Source organism: Neofelis nebulosa, chromosome X (assembly GCF_028018385.1).
Source record: "Neofelis nebulosa isolate mNeoNeb1 chromosome X, mNeoNeb1.pri, whole genome shotgun sequence".
Classification (NCBI taxonomy): domain Eukaryota; kingdom Metazoa; phylum Chordata; class Mammalia; order Carnivora; family Felidae; genus Neofelis; species Neofelis nebulosa.
This window is the reverse complement of record NC_080800.1, coordinates 43,169,822-43,194,232: the sequence shown is the minus strand read 5'-3', so window position 1 is coordinate 43,194,232 and position 24,411 is coordinate 43,169,822. Positions and strand designations below refer to the sequence as shown.

The 24,411-nt window shown below is 47.2% G+C and overlaps 2 protein-coding genes across 6 annotated transcripts; one reads left to right on the top strand and one right to left on the bottom strand.

The window, feature by feature from the left end:
• Positions 1 to 2,554: 2,554 nt before the first annotated feature.
• On the bottom strand, positions 2,555 to 4,408 carry LOC131502061 (WAS/WASL-interacting protein family member 3-like). The gene is made up of 3 exons (XM_058712701.1): positions 4,403 to 4,408; positions 3,810 to 4,131; positions 2,555 to 3,724 (listed from the first exon to the last, which is right to left on the bottom strand). The coding sequence occupies exons 1-3, from the start codon at positions 4,406 to 4,408 to the stop codon at positions 3,411 to 3,413; spliced, it is 642 nt and encodes a 213-aa protein (XP_058568684.1). The 3' UTR covers positions 2,555 to 3,410.
• On the top strand, positions 3,641 to 24,101 carry GPKOW (G-patch domain and KOW motifs). Of its 5 annotated transcripts, none has more exons than XM_058713795.1 (12): positions 3,641 to 3,742; positions 14,047 to 14,492; positions 15,263 to 15,417; positions 15,517 to 15,641; positions 17,696 to 17,805; positions 18,593 to 18,806; positions 19,229 to 19,361; positions 20,043 to 20,169; positions 20,373 to 20,496; positions 20,586 to 20,655; positions 21,408 to 21,493; positions 21,588 to 24,101. In XM_058713795.1, exons 2-12 carry the CDS (start codon positions 14,317 to 14,319, stop codon positions 21,720 to 21,722), a joined length of 1,455 nt encoding a protein of 484 aa, XP_058569778.1. In that variant the 5' UTR covers positions 3,641 to 3,742; positions 14,047 to 14,316; the 3' UTR covers positions 21,723 to 24,101. The 5 variants fall into 5 exon arrangements, with proteins under 5 accessions (XP_058569778.1, XP_058569777.1, XP_058569776.1 ...); XM_058713794.1 differs by lacking the exon at positions 3,641 to 3,742 and adding an exon at positions 4,870 to 5,045 and having other exon boundaries at positions 14,050 to 14,492; XM_058713793.1 differs by lacking the exon at positions 3,641 to 3,742 and adding an exon at positions 4,870 to 5,045.
• Positions 24,102 to 24,411: the final 310 nt, after the last annotated feature.

Sequence of the window (24,411 nt, the reverse complement as noted above, 5' to 3'; positions counted from 1 at the left end):
CAATGTAGGGCTCGAACTCACCAACTGCGAGATCATGACTGGAGGCGAGGCTGGCCGCCTAACCAACTGAGCCACCCAGCCACCCCAAGCCAATCCCCATTTTAGCACTGCATTCCTGGATTTGAGTAGAACTCCCTCATAGCCACACTGAATAAAATTATTTAAATCAATGTCCTTCTTGACACTGTCACAGTCTAAGAGTTAAGACCATTTCCCCTGTTAAAGCTCCCTTTGTTCAGGGACTTAAGAAATCCTCTCTTCAAGTCCAGGCCACATTAATGTTTTTTTTTATTATCTCCATTTTGGCCCCACACTTTTCTTGGATTTAGGCTAATCTACCTCATAAATCCTACCCATTCACTGATTTGAGCCTCATCCCTTCATTGCCAACTTCCTGGATCTAAGCTTAAAAACCTCCCCACCTTTAAATATTTCAGTCCTGCCCCATCCATGGATACAGAAACTCTGTACCTAATTAACAGTAACACCCTATTCTCCCTTCCCCCCAGGTACTACATTCAGTCTGTATAAGTTAGCATATTCTAAGTGCCTCATCTAAGTGGAATCAAACACTATTTGCCCTTTTGTGCCTGGCTTATTTCACTCAACATAATGTCCTCAAGGTTCATTCATGCTGTAGCATGTGTCAGAATTTCATTCCTATTTAAGGCTGAGTAATATTCTATTGTATGTTTATACTACATTTTGCTTATCCATTTATCCCTCAATGGACATTTGGATTCTTTCCACCTTTTGGCTATTGGGAATAGTGCTACTATGAACATCCGCATACACATATCTATTTGATTCTCTGCTATCATTCCTCTTGGGTATGTATCTAGGAGTGGAACTGCTGAATCATAACTGCTGAATCACAAGTTAAATATAGTAAGACTACATTTAACTTTTTGAGGAACCACCAAACTGTCTTCCACAGTGGCTGCACCATTTTACATTCCCACCATGATGCACAAAGGTACTAACTTGTCCACATCTTGGCCAGCACTTGTTCTTTTCCATTATGCTGATAGTAGCTACTCTAGTGGGTGTGAGGTGGCATCCCATTGAGGTTAGAGTGAGCTGATTTCCCCCCCCCCATATACCAGATTCCATTCTTTCCCATTTAATTTGAAGTGCCACCTATACATTATGTATCAAGTTCCTGTATATACTTATTTCTAAAACCCCAATTTCTGGGGTACCTGGGTGGCTCAGTTGGTTGAGTGTCTCTTGATGTCGGCTCAGGTCATGATCCCAGGGTGGTGGGATGGAGTTCTGCATCAGCTCAGGGTTGAGCCTGCTTGGAATTCTCCCCCTCTCTCTCTCCCTCTGCACCTTGTCTCGGGTCACACATATGCTCTCTCTCTCTCTCTCTCTCTCTCTCTCTCTCTCTCTCTCTCTCTCTCAGATATAAGTAAATACATAAAAAATAAAACCCCAATTTCTCATTGAGGAGTTTGCCTAATTCACTCCCAGTTCATCACTTTTTACTACCATGTCTTTGTAGCATGTCAAATTTTGAAATCTATGTGCTCCCCTTTTGTTTCTGAGGTTGACCAGGCCAACCCACAACATTTGTGAGTCCTAGGGGAAGAATAAAAACGGAGGCCCACATACTATAAGGCCAAAAATCTAAAAGTAAAAAATTGAGGTAACTATTAAATAAAATTTGATGTACCCTCCTACTTTGAGAAATACGTTTCCATACAAACCTAGAAGAGAGGCAGGTCCCAGACCTGACCACACTGTGTTGTAAATGTCTGTCTGCGTAGGCATCCAGTAGGGCCTCTTCCTCCAGAGATGGCTTCTGCTAATGGCAGCGCCAGGGCAGTTTCAGTTCCATGTACCCAACTGTTCCTGCACCACAGTGACGGGGGGGGGGGGGGGGGGGCAAGCTCTGACCAGGTGTTAGAAAATGTCCACAGAATACATAAACTAATGAAAATTCTACAGAGAACTGTACTATAGAGGGTCTCAACCTTCCCCTACAGAACACCAGACCCAGGTTGAGTCAGATGTGGGCAAAGAACCCAGTATAGGGAGACAGAGGCCCATATAGGCCAGTGAGTCCGGTGACCAGCACTGCCCTGCAGGATTGGGGAATTCCCCAAGGGGAGTTCAAGGGGACAGGGACCTGGAAGAGAGAGTAGAGTGGGAAGGCTTCCCAGGGAAGGAGAGGACATGGGAGCCTAGGGATCAGCCTTGGTTTTTTTTCTCCCTAATCCAGTGCTCCTGAGAAGACGCAGGCAAAGATATCAGCCTAGACTCTTCCTCACAGACAAAAGCACATTAGTTTACAATTCTACCTATTCAACCAATCATCCATTTTCTGCAATGAACATATGCTCTTTCTTTTCAGAAAAGGATGAATGGATTGTTGAAGCCTTAAAACTGGGCCTTGATAACATGAAGTTCTTTTCTAGGTGGACAAGATTCGGAAGGGCTCCAATACACAGGAAACAGCATGGCAAAGGCAGGAGGGTGGGGAAAACCGTGCACATATTTGGGGAACGGTGACAGCCCCATGTGGTATGCACAAGAACAAGGCAGAGCAGTGAATAAAGTCCAGTGTATTTCCCTTCAGACAAGGTCAGATCAGAAGTGGGAGGGCCACAACATTCCAGGAGGAAGGAAAGCAGGGACCATTCCACCCCTCTCACCTATGACACCACAGAGACCCTGAAAGGTGGCCCAGAGAGGCTGCCCGGCCACCCAGAATGAGCATCAGGACACAGTGTGTCCACAGCTTATAGTGAAAGTCACAGAAACAGTGCATGTTGGGGGTAAGCTTCTTGAGACTGGCCGGCTGTAGGGCCCTGGACAGGTGTCTGAGCCCCTGTGCCCCTCAGTTTCTTCCTCCACAAAGTGGTGGTCACGGTGGTCACAGACGGTCTCTCATTGCACCCCATTCCTCCTTCCACTACAGTAGCACTGTGCCCAAGTGCCCCCCCCCCGGACCTCTGTCCCCAGGCTGCCCCCACTTTTAATACCTAAGAGAGGCCTCATTTCTCACCTCTCATTGGCTGGTGTCCCCTCCCAACAGGGGGGCCTTCAAAGCCTCCTCAAGTCCAGGCCCCTACCACCCCTCCACTCTCCAGGGCACCTGCCCTTCCCAGCTTCTTGAGTCTCCCAGCCCTATCATGCTCAGGGCTCCAAACCCTCCCGTGGTACCCAAGTCTCCTCAAGGGCTACCCCCTGCCCAGCTCAACAGACTCTTCCAGTTCCCAAGTAGGTCCTGGCTCAGGCCAACGTTCACTGCAAATGTACCGAGTAACTACCAGGAGCAAAGCTCTGTTGGAGGCTGCAGAGTTCTCTGGTAAACGTGGGTTCCACTTCTGCACCCCCGTGTTTAGTTGTCAGAGCTGGGGCGGGGACCTTAACTTTTCTGGGCCTCGACTTCCCCTTCTCGCTCACGGAATAAAGCCTCTCCTGGGTGGGAAAAGGAGCACAGCCCAGGGTCCTGGGAGAGCAGAGGGGGCGCTTGAGGTAGAGGGAGGCCAAGCGCTCACGCTGGCTCCCACAGCCAGGCCTCCTTGCCTGCCGCCAGGTAGGTGACTGCGCGGGTCAGGTCGCCGGGCACGGGACCAGCCGGCTACAGCGGCGCCCAGGCTCGGGCGGGCCGCCAGGTGAGCGCGCCCAGTAGCTCCAAACGCGTCGCTGGCGGCCGTGCGTCCACCCGACCGACTTCGGGTCATGGAGCCGCGCGCGGGGGGCGTCACGGACCCTAGGGGGAGCAGAGGAGGTACGGGAGGGTGGGGAGGGACTGGGCGCGTCCCTGTCACCCCTCGCCCCGCCTGTCTGCTCCTCACCTTTTCCTTCCGACAGGTAGTAAACAAAGCAGCCCCGGCGCCCTAGTGGCGGTGGCGGTGGCGGTGGCGGCGGCGGCGAGCAGGGGGGCCCGGCGACCCGGGCTGGGCTCCAGGTCTCCGACCTGCACCCGTACCCGCACCCGCATCCGCACCGCGGAGCCGTGTACCAGACCCGGGGGCTCTCAGGAGTCTCCGGGGAGTTGTGCCACAGGGGTCTGCCCGGGCCACTGGGGACACCTGGGCACTCAGGGTCTGTAGTGAATTGCGGGGGTGGGGGCGTTAGGCGGGGAGCCTCTGGGATAAATGGAGGGGCAATCTGGGACTACGTGGGCCATCAGGGTATCTGGATACCTGGATATCTGGAAGGGGAATCGGGGGTGCCGGGGCCGCAGCGGCGGCCGACCCTGTTCTGTCGGGGCATCTGGAGAAATCCGGGTCCCTCTCGATATCGTGCGGAAAGAGTTTGGAATCTGGGGTTATGAAGGGGCAGTCGGAGACCTCCAGAGATAGTCCCAAGATGTTCGGAAGGGTCCGGGAATATTTCGGCCAAATAGCTATCTCCAGGATTATGGTGGGGGCAGGCGGGGGTCCACCGGCATACTCGCGATGGTCTGGGGGTCGCGGGAGTTGAGAGGGGCAGTGGGCGACCTTCGGAACTATCGAGCGAGTGGTCGGGGGGCTCTGAAGATCTTGAGGGGCATTCTAGGTCTTCGGACGTCGGGGAGCGTGGGGGTTGGCCGAGGCTCCGGCGGGCGCTGACCTGTTCCTTTCACCCGCGCAGGCCGGGGCCTTTCCCTGCCCGCGGGCCCCAGAGCCCGGCAGCTCCTGGCGCGGCTGGACGCGCGCCCCCTGGCGGCCCGAGCTGCGGCCGACGTGGCGGCGCTGGTACGCAGGACGGGCGCCACATTGCGCCTGCGCCCCAAGGCCGGTGCGTGTCGGGGTCGGGGCGGGGCCTCCCGGGGGGCGGGGTCTGACTGGAGCCGGATTCTGACGTAGCGGACCCGGGATGGTTGGTTGCTCCCCTGAGTGGGGCCAATGCTCCCCTGGGGGGGACTGGTGGGGCGGGGCTCGGAGGGAGCTGCGAGACGGGAGAGCCCTGACGTGATCCTAGACTATTCCTCCAGGAGGGGACACTGGGAAGGTTACTGCAGTAGGTGAATGTCGCATGGCTAGTTGTGAGTGCGGGCCGGATTGGTTATCCCTGTCGGTGGGGCTTTGAATGGCATTTCTGAGAAGGTGGGTCCTGGAGAGCGTTGGGGGCGGGCACTTGGCTAAGGGGCGGTCCTGGAAAGCCACTCCAGGGGGTGGAGCCTACAAACGCGAAGGGGCGGGACTCGAAATGTCAGGAATGGGTTGAAGTTTATAGGCCAGTTAGAGGGCGGAGCCTGGAAAGTTCCGGAGCCCAATCTTGGAATTGCACCCTCCAGGGAGGGCCTGAGGGTGTTAATATGAGGAGCGAGATCTTCGTGTGTATTAGAGGGCCGTAGGAAAGTCTGGAGGCTTATTCTATTAGCTGGGCCCAGGATTAGTTAAGAAGGGGCGTATAAGGGTACGTATTCTTGTGGGTGGCACCTGGAGAATTGCTTTGATTGGGCACTGCCTAGGTAATTAAATTGTGGTCGATCCTGAGTATAAGTTGGAAGAGATAAGGCTAGAATGTAAATTTAGCGGGTTGGGCCTATGTATTTTCTATGGAGAGTCACAGCTTTCTTAGCCTCTTCCTTATCCCAGCCTTTAGTATGCTGTATTGTAAGGACAGTAATGTCTTCGATAGTCATTTGTCCCAAGACCCTCTTGCTTCTCATACAGAGTTCCTGGGGTGGCAAATACAGAAAAGTGTGAAAAACCTGTGGATACTTTGGGGGAGCTTCAACAGTCCATGGCGCTGGAAACTTCCTTAATGAATTTGGGGGCACAGATTAAGGGAGAGGATGGCAGAGGAGGATGGGAGCTGCAGGAGAGTACTCAACAGGTCAAGGCTGAGAATCCAGCACAGGCCCTGACTCAGTATTGCATGTATTTTCATAAGTTAGGTCTTTTTAAGTTTTTTTCAACAATGTTTTGTAGCTTTCACAGTACAGTTTTTACACTTTTTTTTTTGATACATCTATTCTTAGGTATTTTAATATTTTGAGGTTCTTGTAAATGGAATATTTTATTTATTTTTTTTTACCCCTGCATTCTATTTATTTTTTTTATTTTTTATTTTATCATTTTTTTTTCAATATATGAAATTTATTGTCAAATTGGTTTCCATACAACACCCAGTGCTCATCCCAAAAGGTGCCCTCCTCAATACCCATCACCCACCCTCCCCTCCCTCCCACCCCCCATCAACCCTCAGTTTGTTCTCAGTTTTTAACAGTCTCCTATGCTTTGGCTCTCTCCCACTCTAACCTCTTTTTTTTTTTTTCTTCCCCTCCCCCATGGGTTTCTGTTAAGTTTCTCAGGATCCACATAAGAGTGAAACCATATGGTATCTGTCTTTCTCTGTATGGCTTATTTCACTTAGCATCACACTCTCCAGTTCCATCCACGTTGCTACAAAAGGCCATATTTCATTCTTTCTCATTGCCACGTAGTATTCCATTGTGTATATAAACCACAATTTCTTTATCCATTCATCAGTTGATGGACATTTAGGCTCTTTCCATAATTTGGCTATTGTTGAGAGTGCTGCTATAAACATTGGGGTACAAGTGCCCCTATGCATCAGTACTGTATCCCTTGGGTAAATTCCTAGCAGTGCTATTGCTGGGTCATAGGGTAGGTCTATTTTTAATTTTCTGAGGAACCTCCACACTGCTTTCCAGAGCGGCTGTACCAATTTGCATTCCCACCAACAGTGCAAGAGGGTTCCCATTTCTCCACATCCTCTCCAGCATCTATAGTCTCCTGATTTGTTCATTTTGGCCACTCTGACTGGCGTGAGGTGATATCTGAGTGTGGTTTTGATTTGTATTTCCCTGATAAGGAGCGACGTTGAACATCTTTTCATGTGCCTGTTGGTCATCCGGATGTCTTCTTTAGAGAAGTGTCTATTCATGTTTTCTGCCCATTTCTTCACTGGGTTATTTGTTTTTCGGGTGTGGAGTTTGGTGAGCTCTTTATAGATTTTGGATACTAGCCCTTTGTCTGATATGTCATTTGCAAATATCTTTTCCCATTCCGTTGGTTGCCTTTTACTTTTGCTGGTTGTTTCCTTTGCTGGGCAGAAGCTTTTTATCTTCATAAGGTCCCAGAAGTTCACTTTTGCTTTTAATTCCCTTGCCTTTGGGGATGTGTCAAGTAAGAGATTGCTACGGCTGAGGTCAGAGAGGTCTTTTCCTGCTTTCTCCTCTAGGGTTTTGATGGTTTCCTGTCTTACATTCAGGTCCTTTATCCATTTTGAGTTTATTTTTGTGAATGGTGTGAGAAAGTGGTCTAGTTTCAACCTTCTGCATGTTGCTGTCCAGTTCTCCCAGCACCATTTGTTAAAGAGACTGTCTTTTTTCCATTGGATGTTCTTTCCTGCTTTGTCAAAGATGAGTTGGCCATACGTTTGTGGGTCTAGTTCTGGGGTTTCTATTCTATTCCATTGGTCTATGTGTCTGTTTTTGTGCCAATACCATGCTGTCTTGATGATGACAGCTTTGTAGTAGAGGCTAAAGTCTGGGATTGTGATGCCTCCTGCTTTGGTCTTCTTCAAAATTACTTTGGCTATTCGGGGCCTTTTTTGGTTCCATATGAATTTTAGGATGGCTTGTTCTAGTTTCGAGAAGAATGCTGGTGCAATTTTGATTGGGATTGCATTGAATGTGTAGATAGCTTTGGGTAGTATTGACATTTTGACAATATTTATTCTTCCAATCCATGAGCAGGGAATGTCTTTCCATTTCTTTATATCTTCTTCAATTACCTGCATAAGCTTTCTATAGTTTTCAGCATACAGATCTTTTACATCTTTGGTTAGATTTATTCCTACGTATTTTATGCCTCTTGGTGCAATTGTGAATGGGATCAGTTTCTTTATTTGTCTTTCTGTTGCTTCATTGTTAGTGTATAAGAATGCAACGGATTTCTGTACATTGATTTTGTATCCTGCAACTTTGCTGAATTCATGTATCAGTTCTAGCAGACTTTTGGTGGAGTCTATCGGATTTTCCATGTATAATATCATGTCATGTGCAAAAAGCGAAAGCTTGACTTCATCTTTGCCAATTTTGATGCCTTTGATTTCCTTTTGTTGTCTGATTGCTGATGCTAGAACTTCCAGCACTATGTTAAACAACAGCGGTGAGAGTGGGCATCCCTGTCGTGTTCCTGATCTCAGGGAAAAAGCTCTCAGTTTTTTCCCGTTGAGGATGATGTTAGCTGTGGGCTTTTCATAAATGGCTTTGATGATCTTTAAGTATGTTCCTTCTATCCCGACTTTCTCAAGGGTTTTTATTAAGAAAGGGTGCTGGGGGCGCCTGGGTGGCGCAGTCGGTTAAGCGTCCGACTTCAGCCAGGTCACGATCTCGCGGTCCGTGAGTTCGAGCCCCGCGTCAGGCTCTGGGCTGATGGCTCGGAGCCTGGAGCCTGTTTCCGATTCTGTGTCTCCCTCTCTCTCTGCCCCTCCCCCGTTCATGCTCTGTCTCTCTCTGTCCCAAAAATAAATTAAAAACGTTGAAAAAAAAAAAATTTAAAAAAAAAAAAAAAGAAAGAAAGGGTGCTGGATTTTGTCAAAGGCCTTTTCTGCATCGATTGACAGGATCATATGGTTCTTCTCTTTTTTTTTATTAATGTGATGTATCACGTTGATTGATTTGCGAATGTTGAACCAGCCCTGCATCCCAGGAATGAATCCCACTTGATCACGGTGAATAATTCTTTTTATATGCTGTTGAATTCGATTTGTAAATGGAATATTTTAATTGCATCTTTATTTTGTCTATGGAAACAATTGATTTTTGTATATTGATCTTCTATTCTGTAAACTTGCCAAGCTTGTTTAATGGTTCTAATACCTGCTAAAGAGCAAACATTTAACTGAGTAAATTTGAAGATTTAGTCGGTTTTATTAAACAATTCATAAACTGTAGAATGGAGGTTTGCTAGGAGTTACACAAAATGGCAAGTTTTTATAGGAAGGAGGATTGGGCAAGAAAAGAGAAAAAAAGCAAAAGAAAATAAAGTATTGTTTTAGGTAAATTCACTTCCCCTCTGAAGAAAATGTGGGGTGAGGGGTGGGGCGGTTCTTATCAGGCAGATTACCTGATCTTCCTTTGGGAATGAGAGGGCCCCAAGTGAGAGATTACCTCTTTGGTGCAGACCAGAACATTCCAGACTGATTGGTTTAAAATTCCACTCTTGGAGAGGTTGAAGTTGCAATTAATTGCAACTTGGAAGGCAAGTGACTCCACCTTGGGCTTATGTGTGGCTTTATTTTTAACAGTCCCAAGAATTCCAAAGGAACTATACCAACATTTTGATGTGCTTCCAATAATAAATCAAAGAAGTACTCACCAAACAAACTAGTATTCACTAAGAGAAACAAGTACTCACCAAAAAATGATAGTTTTTAAACAGATCTTGAATAAAGTCAGAAATGTTAACCAAAGGCAGGGAGCTCAGAATCCTAGAGGAGACTCACCCAAGAGAAGTAGGTCTGGACTGACAGAAGCCATGAGCAAAAGGTTCTTGGGACAGGTACCTCACATGATCTCCTGGATCATCATTCTTCTGAGGTCATCTCCTTTGGATCCCACTTCTGACTCCAAGGAATGTCAACCTAAATACAGAGGTAAACCGAGGCAAGCTCAGAAAGATGAATTTATTTGAGAATAGGAGAAAAATTGTAATTCGGGTCTTATCTGTAGCTTGCTACAGTTTGGGTGTCCAGAATTGCAATCTTTGCTGTTCCCAAATAAACTCATCTTGTTGAACTTGCATCAGTTTACCTCTTTATTTAAATCGACATTTATAAAAGTTGCTTTGTAGTCTTTATCTGCTAGGTATCTTTAAGGATGCCCAGGGCTTCTAAGCCTGGAAACATGGCCATGAGATTGATTATTGTGGTCTGTGTTTTCAAGACCATCCTCTGACCCAGCACATTATTCTACTTACCAAACATTTCACTTTCATTTATTTATAGCTTCACATTTAAATGTTTTAGTATATGTGTTCCATGCAAGAAATGTGCTATAATTCATTTACCCAGTCTCCTTCTGTTGTCCTTTAAGTGGTCTTCAATCTTTTGCTACAATAAATAATACCATGATGAATCTGACATAAAAATCTTTTCATTGGACTCCTGGTGAAACGCCCAGAGTCTAAGAGACCCCCAAAAACGAACCACCAGAATCCAGAGTCAAAGCTAAGCAGCAAGGGTCATTTATTGCAGGTTCGAACCTGGACCTCTGCGCCCCCGTTGCCGGTGATGCCAAGAGGCCCTGAGAGAGGTTTTTACACCCCTTTTATAGACAGGTACAAACAAGTCATGGGGAAATCAGGAATTTTCCACAGTTACAGAGCTGCGATTGGTTGGTGTTTAAAGTTGGACACTTAACAGTATTCGATTGGTTCCTGCCTTTAGGTCAGACCACAACCGGGGGTACGGGTATCACAATGATTGATCAGGAATACACGGATGTGCCAGGCAACAATGATTGATCAGGAATACATGGGCGCGCCAAGCAATTGTACAGAAGCGGAACAAGCTGGTTAAGCTTGGTTAGGTTTCAGTTTCCCGTAACTTAAGCTTTTAAGTTTTAATTTTCTCAGGCCTCTCACTGGCTGGCTCAGTCAGAAGAGCAGGTGACTCTTGATGTCAGGCTCATAAGTTTGAGCTCCACGTTGGATGTCGAGATTTCTTTTTTTTTTTTTAATGTTTATTTTTGAGAGAGAGAGAGAGAAAAAAAAAAACAGTGTGAGTGGGGGAGGGGCAGAGAGAGAGAGAGGGAGACACAGAATCCGAAGCAGACTCCAGGCTCTGCGCTGTCAGCACAGAGCCTGACACAAGGCTCGAACCCACAGACTTTAAGATCATGACCTGAGCTGAAGTCCAACACTTAACCAACTGAGGCACCCAGGTGCCCCATGGATGTAGAGATTTCTTTTTTTTTTATTTTTTTTTATTTTTTTTTTTCAACGTTTTTTTTTTTTTTTTTTATTTTTGGGACAGAGAGAGACATAGCATGAACGGGGGAGGGGCAGAGAGAGAGGGAGACACAGAACCGGAAACAGGCTCCAGGCTCCGAGCCATCAGCCCAGAGCCTGACGCGGGGCTCGAACTCACGGAGCGCGAGATCGTGACCTGGCTGAAGTCGGACGCTCAACCGACTGCGCCACCCAGGCGCCCCTAGAGATTTCTTAAATAAACTTAAAAAAAATCTTTTCGCTTTAATGATTTCCTTGGGATGAGTTTTTAGCACATCTGTGGTATTATTTCTGGTGGCTATTTCAGTATCATTCTTCTACTTTATAAACTCTTATGATGAAGGCAGGCTGGGTCCGAGGACCCAGAGAGGGTCCCGCAGGACCAGCCAAGAGGGTCCTTGGCTTCACGCAGCATAAAAATCAAATGTGAGCCAAGAAGAAGTAAGAGCAGAATTTATTAAAGATACAGAGAGAGTACAGATAAAGGCAGAGTGTCTGGGAGACTCAGAAAGGAAAGGAGAGAGGCTTGTCTTTGCTTGGTGTCTGGAGTTTTTACTGAGGATTGTGGTCTGATGTAAGTGTCCTCTCAAGCATTGAGGAACTGGACAGAACAGGGAGAATGGTCCACATGTCCTCCATAAGTCACTTATTCCTTGGTGCTAGGGGGTCTTAAAATTGAGATTTCTAGCACCGGTGGTCTGGAATACATGAATACACACATGATGGCCTCACTCACTCATTCCTTAGAAGTTTTCTATTGTGCTGGAAGCCTCCAAAGAAATCATTAACTCCTTCATTGTTACAAGGAGGACATACATTATTTGTATTATAAGGAATGTGTAAGGCAGGTGTGCTGGTCCTAGCAAGAAGAGAAGCAGGGAAATGGGCAAAAAAGCAGTCCTTCAAAAAACAGCCCTTCATGGGGCCCTTTCAATTTCTCTTCTCTCTCTTTAAGGTCCTACACAAAAGGAACCTGTCCCATTAATCTTTCAAAGCCTTAGAACGTGGCTCTCACAACATATTTAATGTTGGTAGTATAAGCAGAAATAATTTGTGATCCCTGGAAAAAGAAAGATGAGGCATAAATTTCTTGACATAAGAAAAGTCACTTTAGAGGTGCCTGCATGGCTCAGTCAGTTAAACATCTGGCTTCTGCTCAGGTCATGGTCTTACGGTTCCTGAGTTCGAGCCCCACATTGGGCTGACTGCTGTCAGCATAAAGCCCACTTTTGGATCCTCTGACCACCCCCCCCCCCTCACTTGTTCTCTCTCTTTATCTCATAAAAAAATAAACTTAAAAAAGAAAGAAAACTCATTTTAGACTCTTGCTCATCTTGCAATTTTTGCCTGACAAGCACTACTTGCACATTTCTTGTAGAACTTCCTGAGATGTGTTGAAATTGCAGAAGAATAGATTTCAGTAGATAATGATTTGAAGGAAACAAAAGAATGTGAGGACAAAGAGACACTATCAGGCCAGAAGATAGCCTAATCATATCGGCAACAATAAATCAGTGGTAAAACTTCCATTTCTGATTCAAAAGTAAAGGTTGACCTGACACATATTCTTGAGTCCTCTTTGCAGGATTTAAATCCCTTTGAGCACTCAAATACCGGACCAACTGGAGCCAGAGAATTGATGATGCTGACCAGCTCTCCTGACTTCAATTAACTTGAGACCTGGTCTCAGTTGCCTTAAGATGACCTTTGCTCCAATTCCATGCTGAATTCCCTATTTTGCAAGCCCTTCCATGAATATATATGCACTTTTAGCTTAAAACTTACCCATTTTTGGGGCGCCTGGGTGGCGCAGTCGGTTGAGCGTCCGACTTCAGCCAGGTCACGATCTCGCGCTCCGTGAGTTCGAGCCCCGCGTCAGGCTCTGGGCTGATGGCTCGGAGCCTGGAGCCTGTTTCCGACTCTGTGTCTCCCTCTCTCTCTGCCCCTCCCCCATTCATGCTCTGTCTCTCTCTGTCCCAAAAATAAATAAAAAACGTTGAAAAAAAAATTTAAAAAAAAAAAACTTACCCATTTTTATTGTTGAAGGAGACACTGCTTTGGGAGATATCCCCAGTGTTCTCCTTTATTTGTTGCAAGTAAAACTCTTCCTTTTCCTATTCTTTGCTTGGATGAGTCTTTTGGCTCCATTTCTACCAAAAGGTGAACCCAGTTTTGGGTAACAGTGGGAACTCCAGTTGACTCTTGAACAACATGGGTTTGACTGCACGTGTCTATTTATACCAGGATTTTTCTCAATAAATACAGTATAGTATTATAAATATATTTTTTTCTTCCTCATAATTTTTTTTAGTTTATTTATTTTGAGATAGAGCGAGTGAGAGTGGGGGGAGGGCAGAGAGAGAGAGGGAGGGAGTGAATCCCAAGTAGGCTCTACACGGATAGCACAGAGCCCCATGCAGGGCTTGAACCCACAAGCCTGAGATCATGACCTGAGCTGAGATCGAGTCAGATGCTTAACCATCTGAGCCACCCCGACACTCCTCCTTATGATTTTCTGAATAACATTTTCATTTTTTTCTTTAGCTTACTCTTAAGAATACAGTATAAAAAAATACAGTATATAATACATGTAACATACAAAATATGTGTAACTCTACTGCTTAGGTTATCATTAAGGTTTCCAGTCAACAGTAGGGTATTAGTAGTTAAGTTTTTGAGGAATCATGTTATTTGTAAATTTTCAACTGTGGGGGCAGGGGATTGGATCCCCTAACCCCTGCATTATTCAAGGGTCAACTGTATGTATGTGTATTTTTTTAAGTAGTCTTCACACCCAGCGCGGAACCCAACGTGGGGCTGGAACTCGGGCCCTGAGATCAAGACCTGAGCTGGGATCCAGAGTGGGATGCTTAACCATCTGAGCCACCCAGGCACACATGTATATATACTTTTAATATCTGTTTAGGTCATTGTTCCCTATTGGACTATGATCATCTAGAAAGGAGGAGGTCTATTTTATTAATATTTGAATCCAGAGCTTGTGGCGTATTAAATCTGGCAGCAGTAGGCACCATTTACATGTCTATTTGTTATTGTACACAACTGACACAGATTTTTTTCTTAAATGATGTATTTTTATCTACATTTCCCATACCAGTAGGGCACGGCGATTAATAACTACTTGTTGACTACTTGAATGAAACAATGAATACCCCCAAGAACCACATATTCCTATATGATTGGCGCGACGCGCCCCTATGAAGAACAGCAACAATTACTTCTTAAGGCCCCTGTTCCACGTACGCCAGTCGATGCCGCAGTGTTTTCTGGGAAAGGTAGTTCTAAAGCCCGTCGTCTGGCCCCGGTCAAACTGAGCCCAAACTAAACTTCCCAGAAAGCAGCACACTAGCCTGGGAAGAGGGGCAAGATGGCGGACGCTGAAGACGGTACTTTGCGACCCGCGGGAGCCTCTGCTGCCCCAATTTCATTCAGCTTCAGTCGCACGTCCGCCAGGAGACGGCTGGCGGATCCGGGAGACGACGCGAGTGCGGCTCCGGAGGAGAAGGATTTCTTAAAGACCGTGGAAGGGAGGGAGCTGCAGAGGTGAAGCGCCGTGTCTTTCATCCCTTGGAATTAGGTTCGGTGGGTTCAAGCGGGAGGGTGGAATCTGAGTTGATTGTTTTGGTGGCAGCGGCCACCAAACCTTTGGAGCACAGCCTGAGGAAATTCGTGGAGGCGAGAAGGCGGGAGTGTGTAACAGGGGAGGTGGGGAAATTGGACCTGACAGCCAGGGCGTTTGAGAAAAGAGGATGTATTCCTGAGAGGGTGTGTCTTTAGCACTTGGGGGCCTTGAGATGTGTGCGTTTTGAGAGAAGGAAAGGAGTGGAGAATGACAGGACCCCTAGTTTCTCAGCTGAAGCGGTGGAGCTTCTCCAGTATAGAGAATGGGGTGGAGTGGCAGATGGAGTTTTGGGGAGGCCATCATCAGCTTAATGTGGAAAGGAGAGTTGGAGGGAGAGACTTCCAGAAGAGAATAAGCCATCCAGGGGTTGGTGTGGAGCCTGGACCTGGGGAGAGTCTGGGCTGAAGATGGTGACTTGTGAGTCATTGTGAAAGCCACGGAAGTGGGTCTTGGGCTGAGCAGAGGTTCCGGGACTGAAGGCTGATTCCTCAAAGGCACTGATATTTAAGAGTTGGGGGTGGGGGAGAGAATCTAAAGAAAACACCATTAGAGACATGACAGGAGAGCGAGGGTGTGGTCCCTCCAGCTGGGGGTGAGTTTGGCTCTTGTGTTTTCTCTGAAGGGAGGAGTGTGGCTCAGAACCCACTGACCATGCTATTCTCCCAACTTCACATCTCTGTGTCCACATCAGTGTGAAGCCCTCAGAAACCCCCAAGGAACTCATCATCCCTTTGATCCAGAATGGCCATCGCAGGCAGCCACCGACCCAGGCTCCTGGGCCATCCACAAACACTGAGGCCTTGGTGGAAGGGGTGCTGTCTCAAGCTGTAAAGGAGATCATTGAGGGTAAGTGATCCCCTCTTTGCCTTGCCCCAGTGAAGGAAGAGGGGGAGGAAAATGGAAGGAGAGGGTGGGACCTCACTGCTTCCTCCCATTCTTCCTTAGACTCCAAGAAGTCCCTGGAGGAGAGAGAAAATTCGGGTATCAACCCCATGCTTGCTATCCCCATGATCCAGAAAGGATGCATCCCTAACGGAGAAGGGGCAGACAGCGATCCCCGAGCTGAGACAGTGAGCTGGCCCCTAACTCCTCCAGCCCCAGCCTCTCTTTGCCCTGTCTGCCAGGCTTGCCTCTCTGCACCCAGCAGGGAAAGTCAGTGTGTGTACTAGAGGCCTGCTGCCTAGTTCTTCCTCCTTCTGTCCTTTTTTGGAAGCATTAACAAAGGAATCCAGATACTGAGGTGTGGAAAATCACTTGCATTCTGGAATTATCTGAACAAGATGAGCAAATGGAACAGGAAATGTAAAGATCCTGAGGGTAGACTCTGCCTAGAGTGTTTGAGGAACACCAAGGAGACCAGTGTAGCTGGAGGGGAATGAGTGAAGGGGAGGAGGAGTAGACAATTTCAGGCATCCCAAGACCAGAAACACAAGTTTCAAGACACATAGGAACACTAATAATATTAAATGCCAAGTAGAACTGTCTATGATGACAGAGTGTAATCTATCACACTGTATTAAGCAGAGGTAGAAAGTGACAAAATTGGAAAGTAGGAAGTGGCTAGGGCTAAACTAGGCAGGGCCTTGTGGGCCATGGTGAGGACTCTGGCTTTTATTGTGAATGATATGAGGGCCATGAGAGGGCTCTGAGCAGAAAGGGTGAAGACTTAAGATTTCACAGGATCTCTCTGGCTACTATGAGCAGAACAGACTAGTAAGTAAAGGCGGAAGCAAGGAGACTAGCAGTGCAGGCTAGAAATGATGGAGCCTCAGACCAGAGTGGTAGGAGTGAGGCCTGGAAGGACAAGTAGGGTTTAGTGAGAGAGGGAGGAGCAGGGTGAGTACCAATGGCAGCAACAACCTAAGCAACAGCATGGTGGCAGGGAGTCGGTGTTGTGTGTGCCCATTGGTGAAGCAACTTGCAGTGTGTCTAAAGTGAGTATAAAGAATTGGAGTGAGGATGGGAGGTGATCGATAAGGAGAAGTGAGGGGTATGTCTACAGAAGCAACAAAGTCTGTCTTTCATACACATGGATTCCACTTTTCACCTCTTTATTCACAATTTTTTAGTGATGCTTCTTTGGGGCCTATTTCTCTTACAGCCCCAGACCACCCTCTCTTTTGACTGAACTGTTCTCGTTGGCCTTCAGATGTCTTCTGATGTCTTTCATCTTAAAAAATAGGACCTTCATCTCACTTTCCACCCTGTTCCCTCTTTGGCCTCATTTCTCTCATTTCCTCTCCTCCCCCAGCCTTCCACATCTCAGTTGAACCCAGGTACATCTATCCTTCCTCTCAGCCAAAAAACCTTAGTGTTGACTCCCCTCTTTATTCCATACCCCCAGGTACAGCCTTTCAGCAAAATCCTATCATGTCCCTTTGCAGAATACATCCAGAATCTGACCACTTCTCACCATCACCACTCTGGTCTGAACCACAAGTATCTGTCATCTGGACCATTGCTGTAACTTCCTCACTGGGTCCCCTTATGTGGTGGCCAGCCTCCTGTAGCTCCAGCCCAGATCTCCTGATTAATGTCTCACCACCCTCTCTGCCTCCACAGCACTGTTTCAGTCAGGTTGACTTTCATGATGTTCTTCCCACACCAGATCTTGTCCTGCCTCAGGGCCTTTGCTCTTATTGTTCTCTCTGCTTGGACTACTCCTCCTTCTATATCCTCCTGGCTCCCTCTGTTATTTCTTTCTGGTCTCTGCTCAGATATCAACTCAGTAACCCTCTCTTCTCCATCCCTCTGCATCCGCTTAAGCTGCTTTATTTTTCTTTATATAACTTATCACTACCTGACATACCATGTTTTATGTATTTTATTTATTGTGTGTCTCTACAACTAGAATGTAAGCCTCACAGAGCAAGAGTTTTTGTTTTGTTTACTGCTTTATCCTCATCACCTAGATTAGTACCTGGCACAGAACAGGTGCTTTATAATTATTTGTTGAAGGACAACATGGAGGAGTAAAGTGAGAGACAGCAAGAGGAAATCAAAACTAACCTTGAGCTTATTGGAAAAGAAGCATTGAGGGTCACCCTGTGGGTGTTAGTAAGCGCACTTCGGAGGACCCACTGTGAGCCAAGCCTAACCGTCCTTCCTCTGCCTGAACCTGTAGGTGCCGGAAGAAGCTGATTATGAGGCAGTCCCTGTAGAGGCCTATGGGCTGGCCATGTTACGAGGCATGGGCTGGAAACCTGGCGAGGGCATTGGCTGCACGTTCAATCAGTGAGTTCTAGGGTAGGGGCAAGGGGCAACAGATGGGGGCAGCGAACAAGACCCCCATGGTTACTACCCATCCAAAACCATCCAGGCAGGGAGAGGGCATGTTACCACCCTAATTAATTTAGTAAGCCTTTCCACTACTGTTTCAATCTCCTATTTACCCTTTGAAACTCTGTAATGAGATCCCATTTATGTAAAGGTTACTTTTCTGAACATCAGCTTCATCATCTGGAAATGGGGATAATGACAATATTGACTTCCCAGGTCTGTTGTGGAGTTATGTGAAATTATACACATAAAGCACTTACAGCAGGCCCTGGCCCCAAATAAACATAGACTAGACATTTGCTATGATCACACAGACTTATGGTCCCTTCTTCTCAGTTCTCAACTCCAAAGAATTCTGAAAACCAAACATTTTTTTCATAAACCATTTAGTAGCCAAACATGACCTGAGACACAGAGCATTTTATAGTCTATTTCTCCTGCTTGGCGTGAACATTTGTATGATTTCCCCTGTAGAAATATCAGGGTGTTTGATTACAGGGATCTGCCTCAGGTCCTGCTGTAGATACTATGTAATAGATGGTCTATCCAATGTGTTATTAGGTTGGACCAAATGAAATTGTTATTTCTGTAAATCAAAAGCAGTCCTAGTGTGAGATGGGGAAGGCTATTCTTGAACATGTTGACAGGGTGGAATTTGAATAGTAGTGCGTGGGGGAGGCACTGAAAACTTACATCTTCCCCCTCTCCTGGCCAACAAGCTCACATACTGTGCTCCCTGCAGAGTGGTAAAGCCCCGTGTCAACTCACTGAGACCAAAGGGGTTAGGGCTGGGTGCCAACCTGACTGAGGTCCAGGCCCTGGCCCCCACTGGCCCCCACCGCCTGCCAAAGCCAGATGAGGAGCAAGAGAAGGATAAGGAAGACCAGCCTCAAGGACTGGTGCCTGGGGGAGCTGTGGTGGTTCTTTCTGGCCCGCACCGAGGCCTCTATGGGAAGGTAAGGAACAAAACTGTGCCGGGAGCCTGAGACAGGCAGCAGGAAAGATTGATGTGAGGGCCAGAGGGAGGAAGACTTGGGTTTGGGGAGGAAAGGGCTGGAAGTCCTTGTCTTTCAGGCATGCCTGGCTTGCTGCCTCATTCGGTAACTCAGAACCACTTGCTGGGCCTTTCTGAGCCTCAGTTTCCAACTAAAAGAGAGAATGCCATATGCCACATGTTCCTGAGGATTAAATTCTTAAAATATATCCAAGCCACAGAGTCTGGCAGGGGAGACATATGGACCAGGGCCCGTCCCAGGCCTTGGGTCAGTCTGGTGGGGGAGACAGAGGGGTCAAGCCTATTGGAAATAAGAGTGGACAGCTGGGGCCTAGGAATGTGGGTTTAGTCCACATTCCTAACTTCTTCCCCCCAACCATTCAGGTAGAAGGCCTCGATCCTGACAACGTTCGGGCCATGGTTCGCCTGGCCGTGGGGAGCCGCATGGTGACTGTTAGTGAGTACTACCTGCAACCTGTCTCACAGCAGGAGTTTGACAAGAATTCCTTGGATCTCAGTGAGTGAGCTTTTTACCTAGCTGGGAGAGTTGGAGAAGCGTTCCACGGGGGTGGGGGGGTGGTGGTAGGGCCTGTCCCAGGTGGTGGGGTTGGCGGGGAGATCAACAGTCTGCCTGTCAGGTGTGACTTCTGGTCAGAGGTCAGGAGGCGAGAATGAAGATAAGTGGTTTATTCAGTTTGAGGAAAAATTGATGTAGTAACCCTGGGGCTTTCTTTTGCTTCTTTCTGAGAGAGAATAAACAGGTATGGAAACCAATTCCTATCTTTGGGAGGTCTATTCAGGGTGATGAGCCTCTCTTCTTCTAGGGAGTGAGGGCAGCTGGGACTAGGCCATGACCAGGGATGAAGGCATTCTAGGCATGGCAGCAGGATGGGGCAGTTTGGCAGATGGGAGATTGGTGCTGACAGAGCTCTCAGGATTTTCTAGCCCATACTAGGTGGTCGCCTTAGATTAGCAGCATCAGCATCAGCAGGCTCGAGTGGCTGAGGAAGGCTTTCTAAAGGAAGCCCCAGCAGTTGAAGGGAAGGGGAGAGCATTCCATTGGTGTAGGCAAAGTCATGATAGTAGGAGGGGACACTGAGGCAAGTGGGAGGTGGCCTGAGGCTGAGGTGTAGCCTGCAAGGTAAGAGAATGGCACACTGAGGCTCCTTCCTCCTTCTCCCCACACACCCTTATGTAGGCCAGATGCGTAAAACTTCCTCAGTGCAACAGAATGGAACAGCTTCGTCATGGAAGGCCCTCCGGGATCAGGACCTCCCCAGCCAGCAAGAGGACTCACAGAGGAAGCGAAAACACCTTCCTGACCGGTGGGACCCTGGGCATCTGGGATGGGGGGGAGAAGGCAAGGCTGTGGAGAGGCTCTAGCAGTCAGAGAAGGCTTCCAGGGCAAGGCAGGCACATAGAAGGAACTAGAGACAGCATTATGGGTGGGTTTCACAGCAGCAGCAAAGGTGGGGTGAGCAGAATGTGCATCTGATGAACTAAGCCCCGTGTTGGCCCCTTTCCACAGACAGGGGGAGCCTGCTGCCAAGAATGAGAAGGCAGGTCCCAGGAGCCAGCACTGGTTGCACAGGGACCTACGCGTACGCTTTGTGGACAAGCTGCACAAGGGTGGCCAGTATTACAACACCAAGGTGGGAACCCTGCAACCTGGGTCCTCCTCCTCCCCCAGGGACTAGGTCCCCATAACTCCCAACATTCTCACATCCCTTGACCTCCCCAGATGACGATCGAAGATGTCCTCAGCCCAGATACCTGTGTGTGTCGAACAGATCAAGGCCAGGTCCTGGAAGGTGAGTCTGAGGGATGGCCACTGGGTCGTTATCATCCTGGAGGCTGATGGGAAGGCTGTCTTAGACCAAGAGGCTGGTGTGGGCAGAGGCTGGGAGATAGGGTAGAGTTCAGATATTTTGTAAGATCCAGAATCATCTTTTTTTTTTTTTTTTAATTTTGAGTCTTTTTTTTTTAAGCTTATTTATTTTTGAGAGAGAGAGGGAAGGAGGGAGGGAGAGAGAACCAGCAGGGGAGGGACAAAGAGGGGGATGGAGGATCTAAAGCAGGCTCTGAGCTGTCAGCACAGAGCCCAATGCGGGGCTCAAACTCACAAACCATTAGATCATGACCTGAGCCGAAGTTGGATGCTTAACCGACTGAGCCACCCAGGCGCCCCCAAGGCCCAGAATCTTCTGACAGAACATTAGGCGCTTCTGTGATAGTGATTATCTGAGCCCCTCCTTTCCCCATCTGCGACATTGACATGAAAATGAGCTATTTCTCTCTCTTGTACAGATGTGTCCTGAACTCCTTGTGCAGGGCAGGGCAGGGCAGGGCATATAATGTGCCCACAGTAAATGGTATCTGTTGTCATCACCCATCATCTTCCTACATAAGTGCTCCCTTTTTTAGGAACTGCTCCTTAGGTGTCCTCACCCACACCTGTCAACAGGGTACAGAGTGGCTCTCAGGAATACAGAAAAGGACTTGTGACAGGACCCTGGGTGGGCTAGTCCTGGCTGTGGGCCTCACTCCCTCCCCTCATCTGTAGGCCTGAGGGAAGACATGCTGGAGACCCTGGTCCCCAAGGTCCAAGGCAACCGGGTTATGGTGGTGCTGGGGCCACAGGCTGGAAAGGTGAGTCCCAGACCTGGGCGTGGGGGGTGGGAGCATGCAGGGGATGTCCCAGAGTCTGGGTTGGCTCTGCTGACTCCACCCGCTGCTACTCTAGGTGGGCCGCCTGCTGGACTGGGACAGAGAACGGAGCCGGGCTGTGGTGCAGCTGCAGAGAGAGAATCAGCTGGTGGAACTTCACTATGATGCTGTGTGCCAGTACCTGGGCCCCAGTGACTCAGATGAAGACTGACCCATGGCCCCGCTCCCACCCCCAATGCTGCCGCCTGCTCTGTACGGTGTGGAAAGCCAGTCTTCACAAAGGTGGGGAGGTCATTGTTCCATCCTCCACTTGCACCTCAGCCCCAGGACCAGGACAGGGACAGGGCATAAGATAGATGGGCCTGAAGGGAGGCTCGAAACAAACCTGGTATTCTCCAGAAGCTAGAGTGTAATAAAAATCATTTCAAAAACTCAGTAAAATGACAAGATCGTAAGTGTGTGCTGAGCTGAGTAGAAGCGGGAGCTGAGCTGACGGAGGTGGGAGCTGTTCCAGGCTTCAGCCCCACCTCCCTGCATGGGCTGACAGACAAGTTCAAGGATCTGTCTGCTTACAAGTTCATTCTTGGAATACAGAAGCTACGAAGTGTGTCCCCTGAGCAGACGCTATGGAGTCTGGAGTGCCACATCTCTGTACAACTTCCTGAGGAAGAATCCTAGTGGTGGCTCTACTTTTTACTCTTGGGCCAGACCAGACATCCAGAGGATATCTTGAGCCAGTGATGAGAGTCCAGAGGAAGGGAGGCTTCTACCCACAAATGGGATGTGTTTGCACTATTTCCCAGAGGAGTCAGTTAATTTCAGGGCCCCTGTTTTAGTCCCCAAACTTTGGCTAGAAGGTAAAAAAAAGTTTTGTCCCAGGTAGGATTTCTCTGATCCAGGTAACTGGACTCTCAAAAAGGTTATTGTCAGACAGCCCTCAAACTTTTTCCCATTTAATGGGCTGAGATCCAAAATCGACAAGGGAAGCAAGAGCTTTAGGTCCAATTGCTTCTAAGTCATCCCCAAATGCAAACTGGTGCAGCCATTCTGGAAAATAGTTTGGAGGTTCCTCAAAAAATTAAAAATAGAACTACCCTATGACCCAGCAATTGCACTACTAGGCATTTATCCAAGGGATACAGGTGTGCTGTTTCAAAGGGACACATGCACCCCCATGTTTATAGCAGCGCTATCAACAATAGCCAAAGTAAGAAAAGAGCCCAAATGTCCATCGACGGATGAATGGATAAAGAAGATGTGGTATATATATATACAATGGAATATTACTCGGCGATCAGAAAGAATGAAATGTTGCCATTTGCAACTATGTGAATGGAACTAGAGGGTATTATGCTAAGTGAAATTAGTCAGAGAAGGATAAATATATGATTTCACTCATATGTGGAATTTAAGAAACAGATGACCATAGTGGTAGGGAAGGAAAAATAGATAAAAACAGAAGGAGGCAAACCATAAGAGACTCTTAAATACAGAGAACAAACTGAGGGTTGCTGGTGGGGTGTTGGGTGGGGGGGGTGGGCTAAATGGGTAATGGGCATTAAGGAGGGCACTTGGAATGATGAGCACTGGGTATTCTCTATAACTGATGAATCACTAAATCTACTCCTGAAACCAATACTATACTATATGTTAACTAACTTGAATTTGTTTTAAAAAGATGATATAACTGTTATAAATATATACACCCGAAATCAGAGTACCTACGTATATAAAGAAAATATTGATATATATGAAGGTAAAAATAGTTTTATTACACTATATGTTAACTAACTTGGATTTAGATAAAATTAAAACTACAAAATAAAAAAACAATAAATCATCCCTAGTCGCTAAGTTATTGATGTAATAAATGCTATTTGAGTTAGATCTAGACCACTGGTATGAACTCCTGACCTGTCAGGACATGGCCCAGTGCTGTAGAATTTTTTGAAAAAAATAATTGAATTATCACATTAAAATTATTACAACTCTTTTTTATCTGATTAAATCTTTTGAAAATTTTAATTGTTGAATACATGTTATCATACATACATACAATGTTATCTTAGTTTCAGGTGTACAACGTCAAGTGATTGAACAATTCTAATACATTACTCCATGCTCACTAAGAAAAGTGTAGCTACCATCTGTCACCATACAACATTATTACAACATTATTGACTCCATTCCCTATGGTGTACTCCTCGTCTCCCTGACATTTTTTTTTTTTTGATAACTGGGAGTTTGTACCTCTTAATCCCCTACACCTATTTCACCCATCCCCTTCCTCTTTGGCAACTACCACTAGAGCAGGGCGATAAAGGTAAGCTACTGTCTCTGCCCAGCAGAGGCAGAATGCTGTTTAGAGCCAAAATGAGCAGGTATAGAAAAACAGTTGGCCAAATCAATGGCCATATGCTGAGTAAGGTAAGGGGATGATTGGAAGACCTTCCAGTATCATAACCCCAGTGTGAAGTACAATTGCACAGGGGCGCCTGGGTGGCTCAGTCAGTTAAGTGTCTGACTTTGTTGGCTCAGGTCATGATCTTGTGGTTTATGGGTTCGAGCCCTGCGTTAAGCTCTGTGCTGACAGCTCAGAGACTGGAGCCTGCTTCGGATTCTGTGTCTCCTCTGCCCCACCTTCACTCATGTTCTGTCTCTCAACAATAAATAAACATTAATTTTTTAAAATGTGTTATGAAGTATAATTGCACAGACAGATATTACTGATTTACTAATTTACTGATCCCTAATTCCAGAACTCCTCTGTTTTCAGGATTGGCCAAGCAGGGCGGTTAAAGCAGACAGCAGAGGACAAACCCCCACCCCTAGTTTCTCCCGTTGCTGAGTCATAATTGTGATGGTACACACTGTCCCCGGAGTTCGAGGCTGGGTTGTAT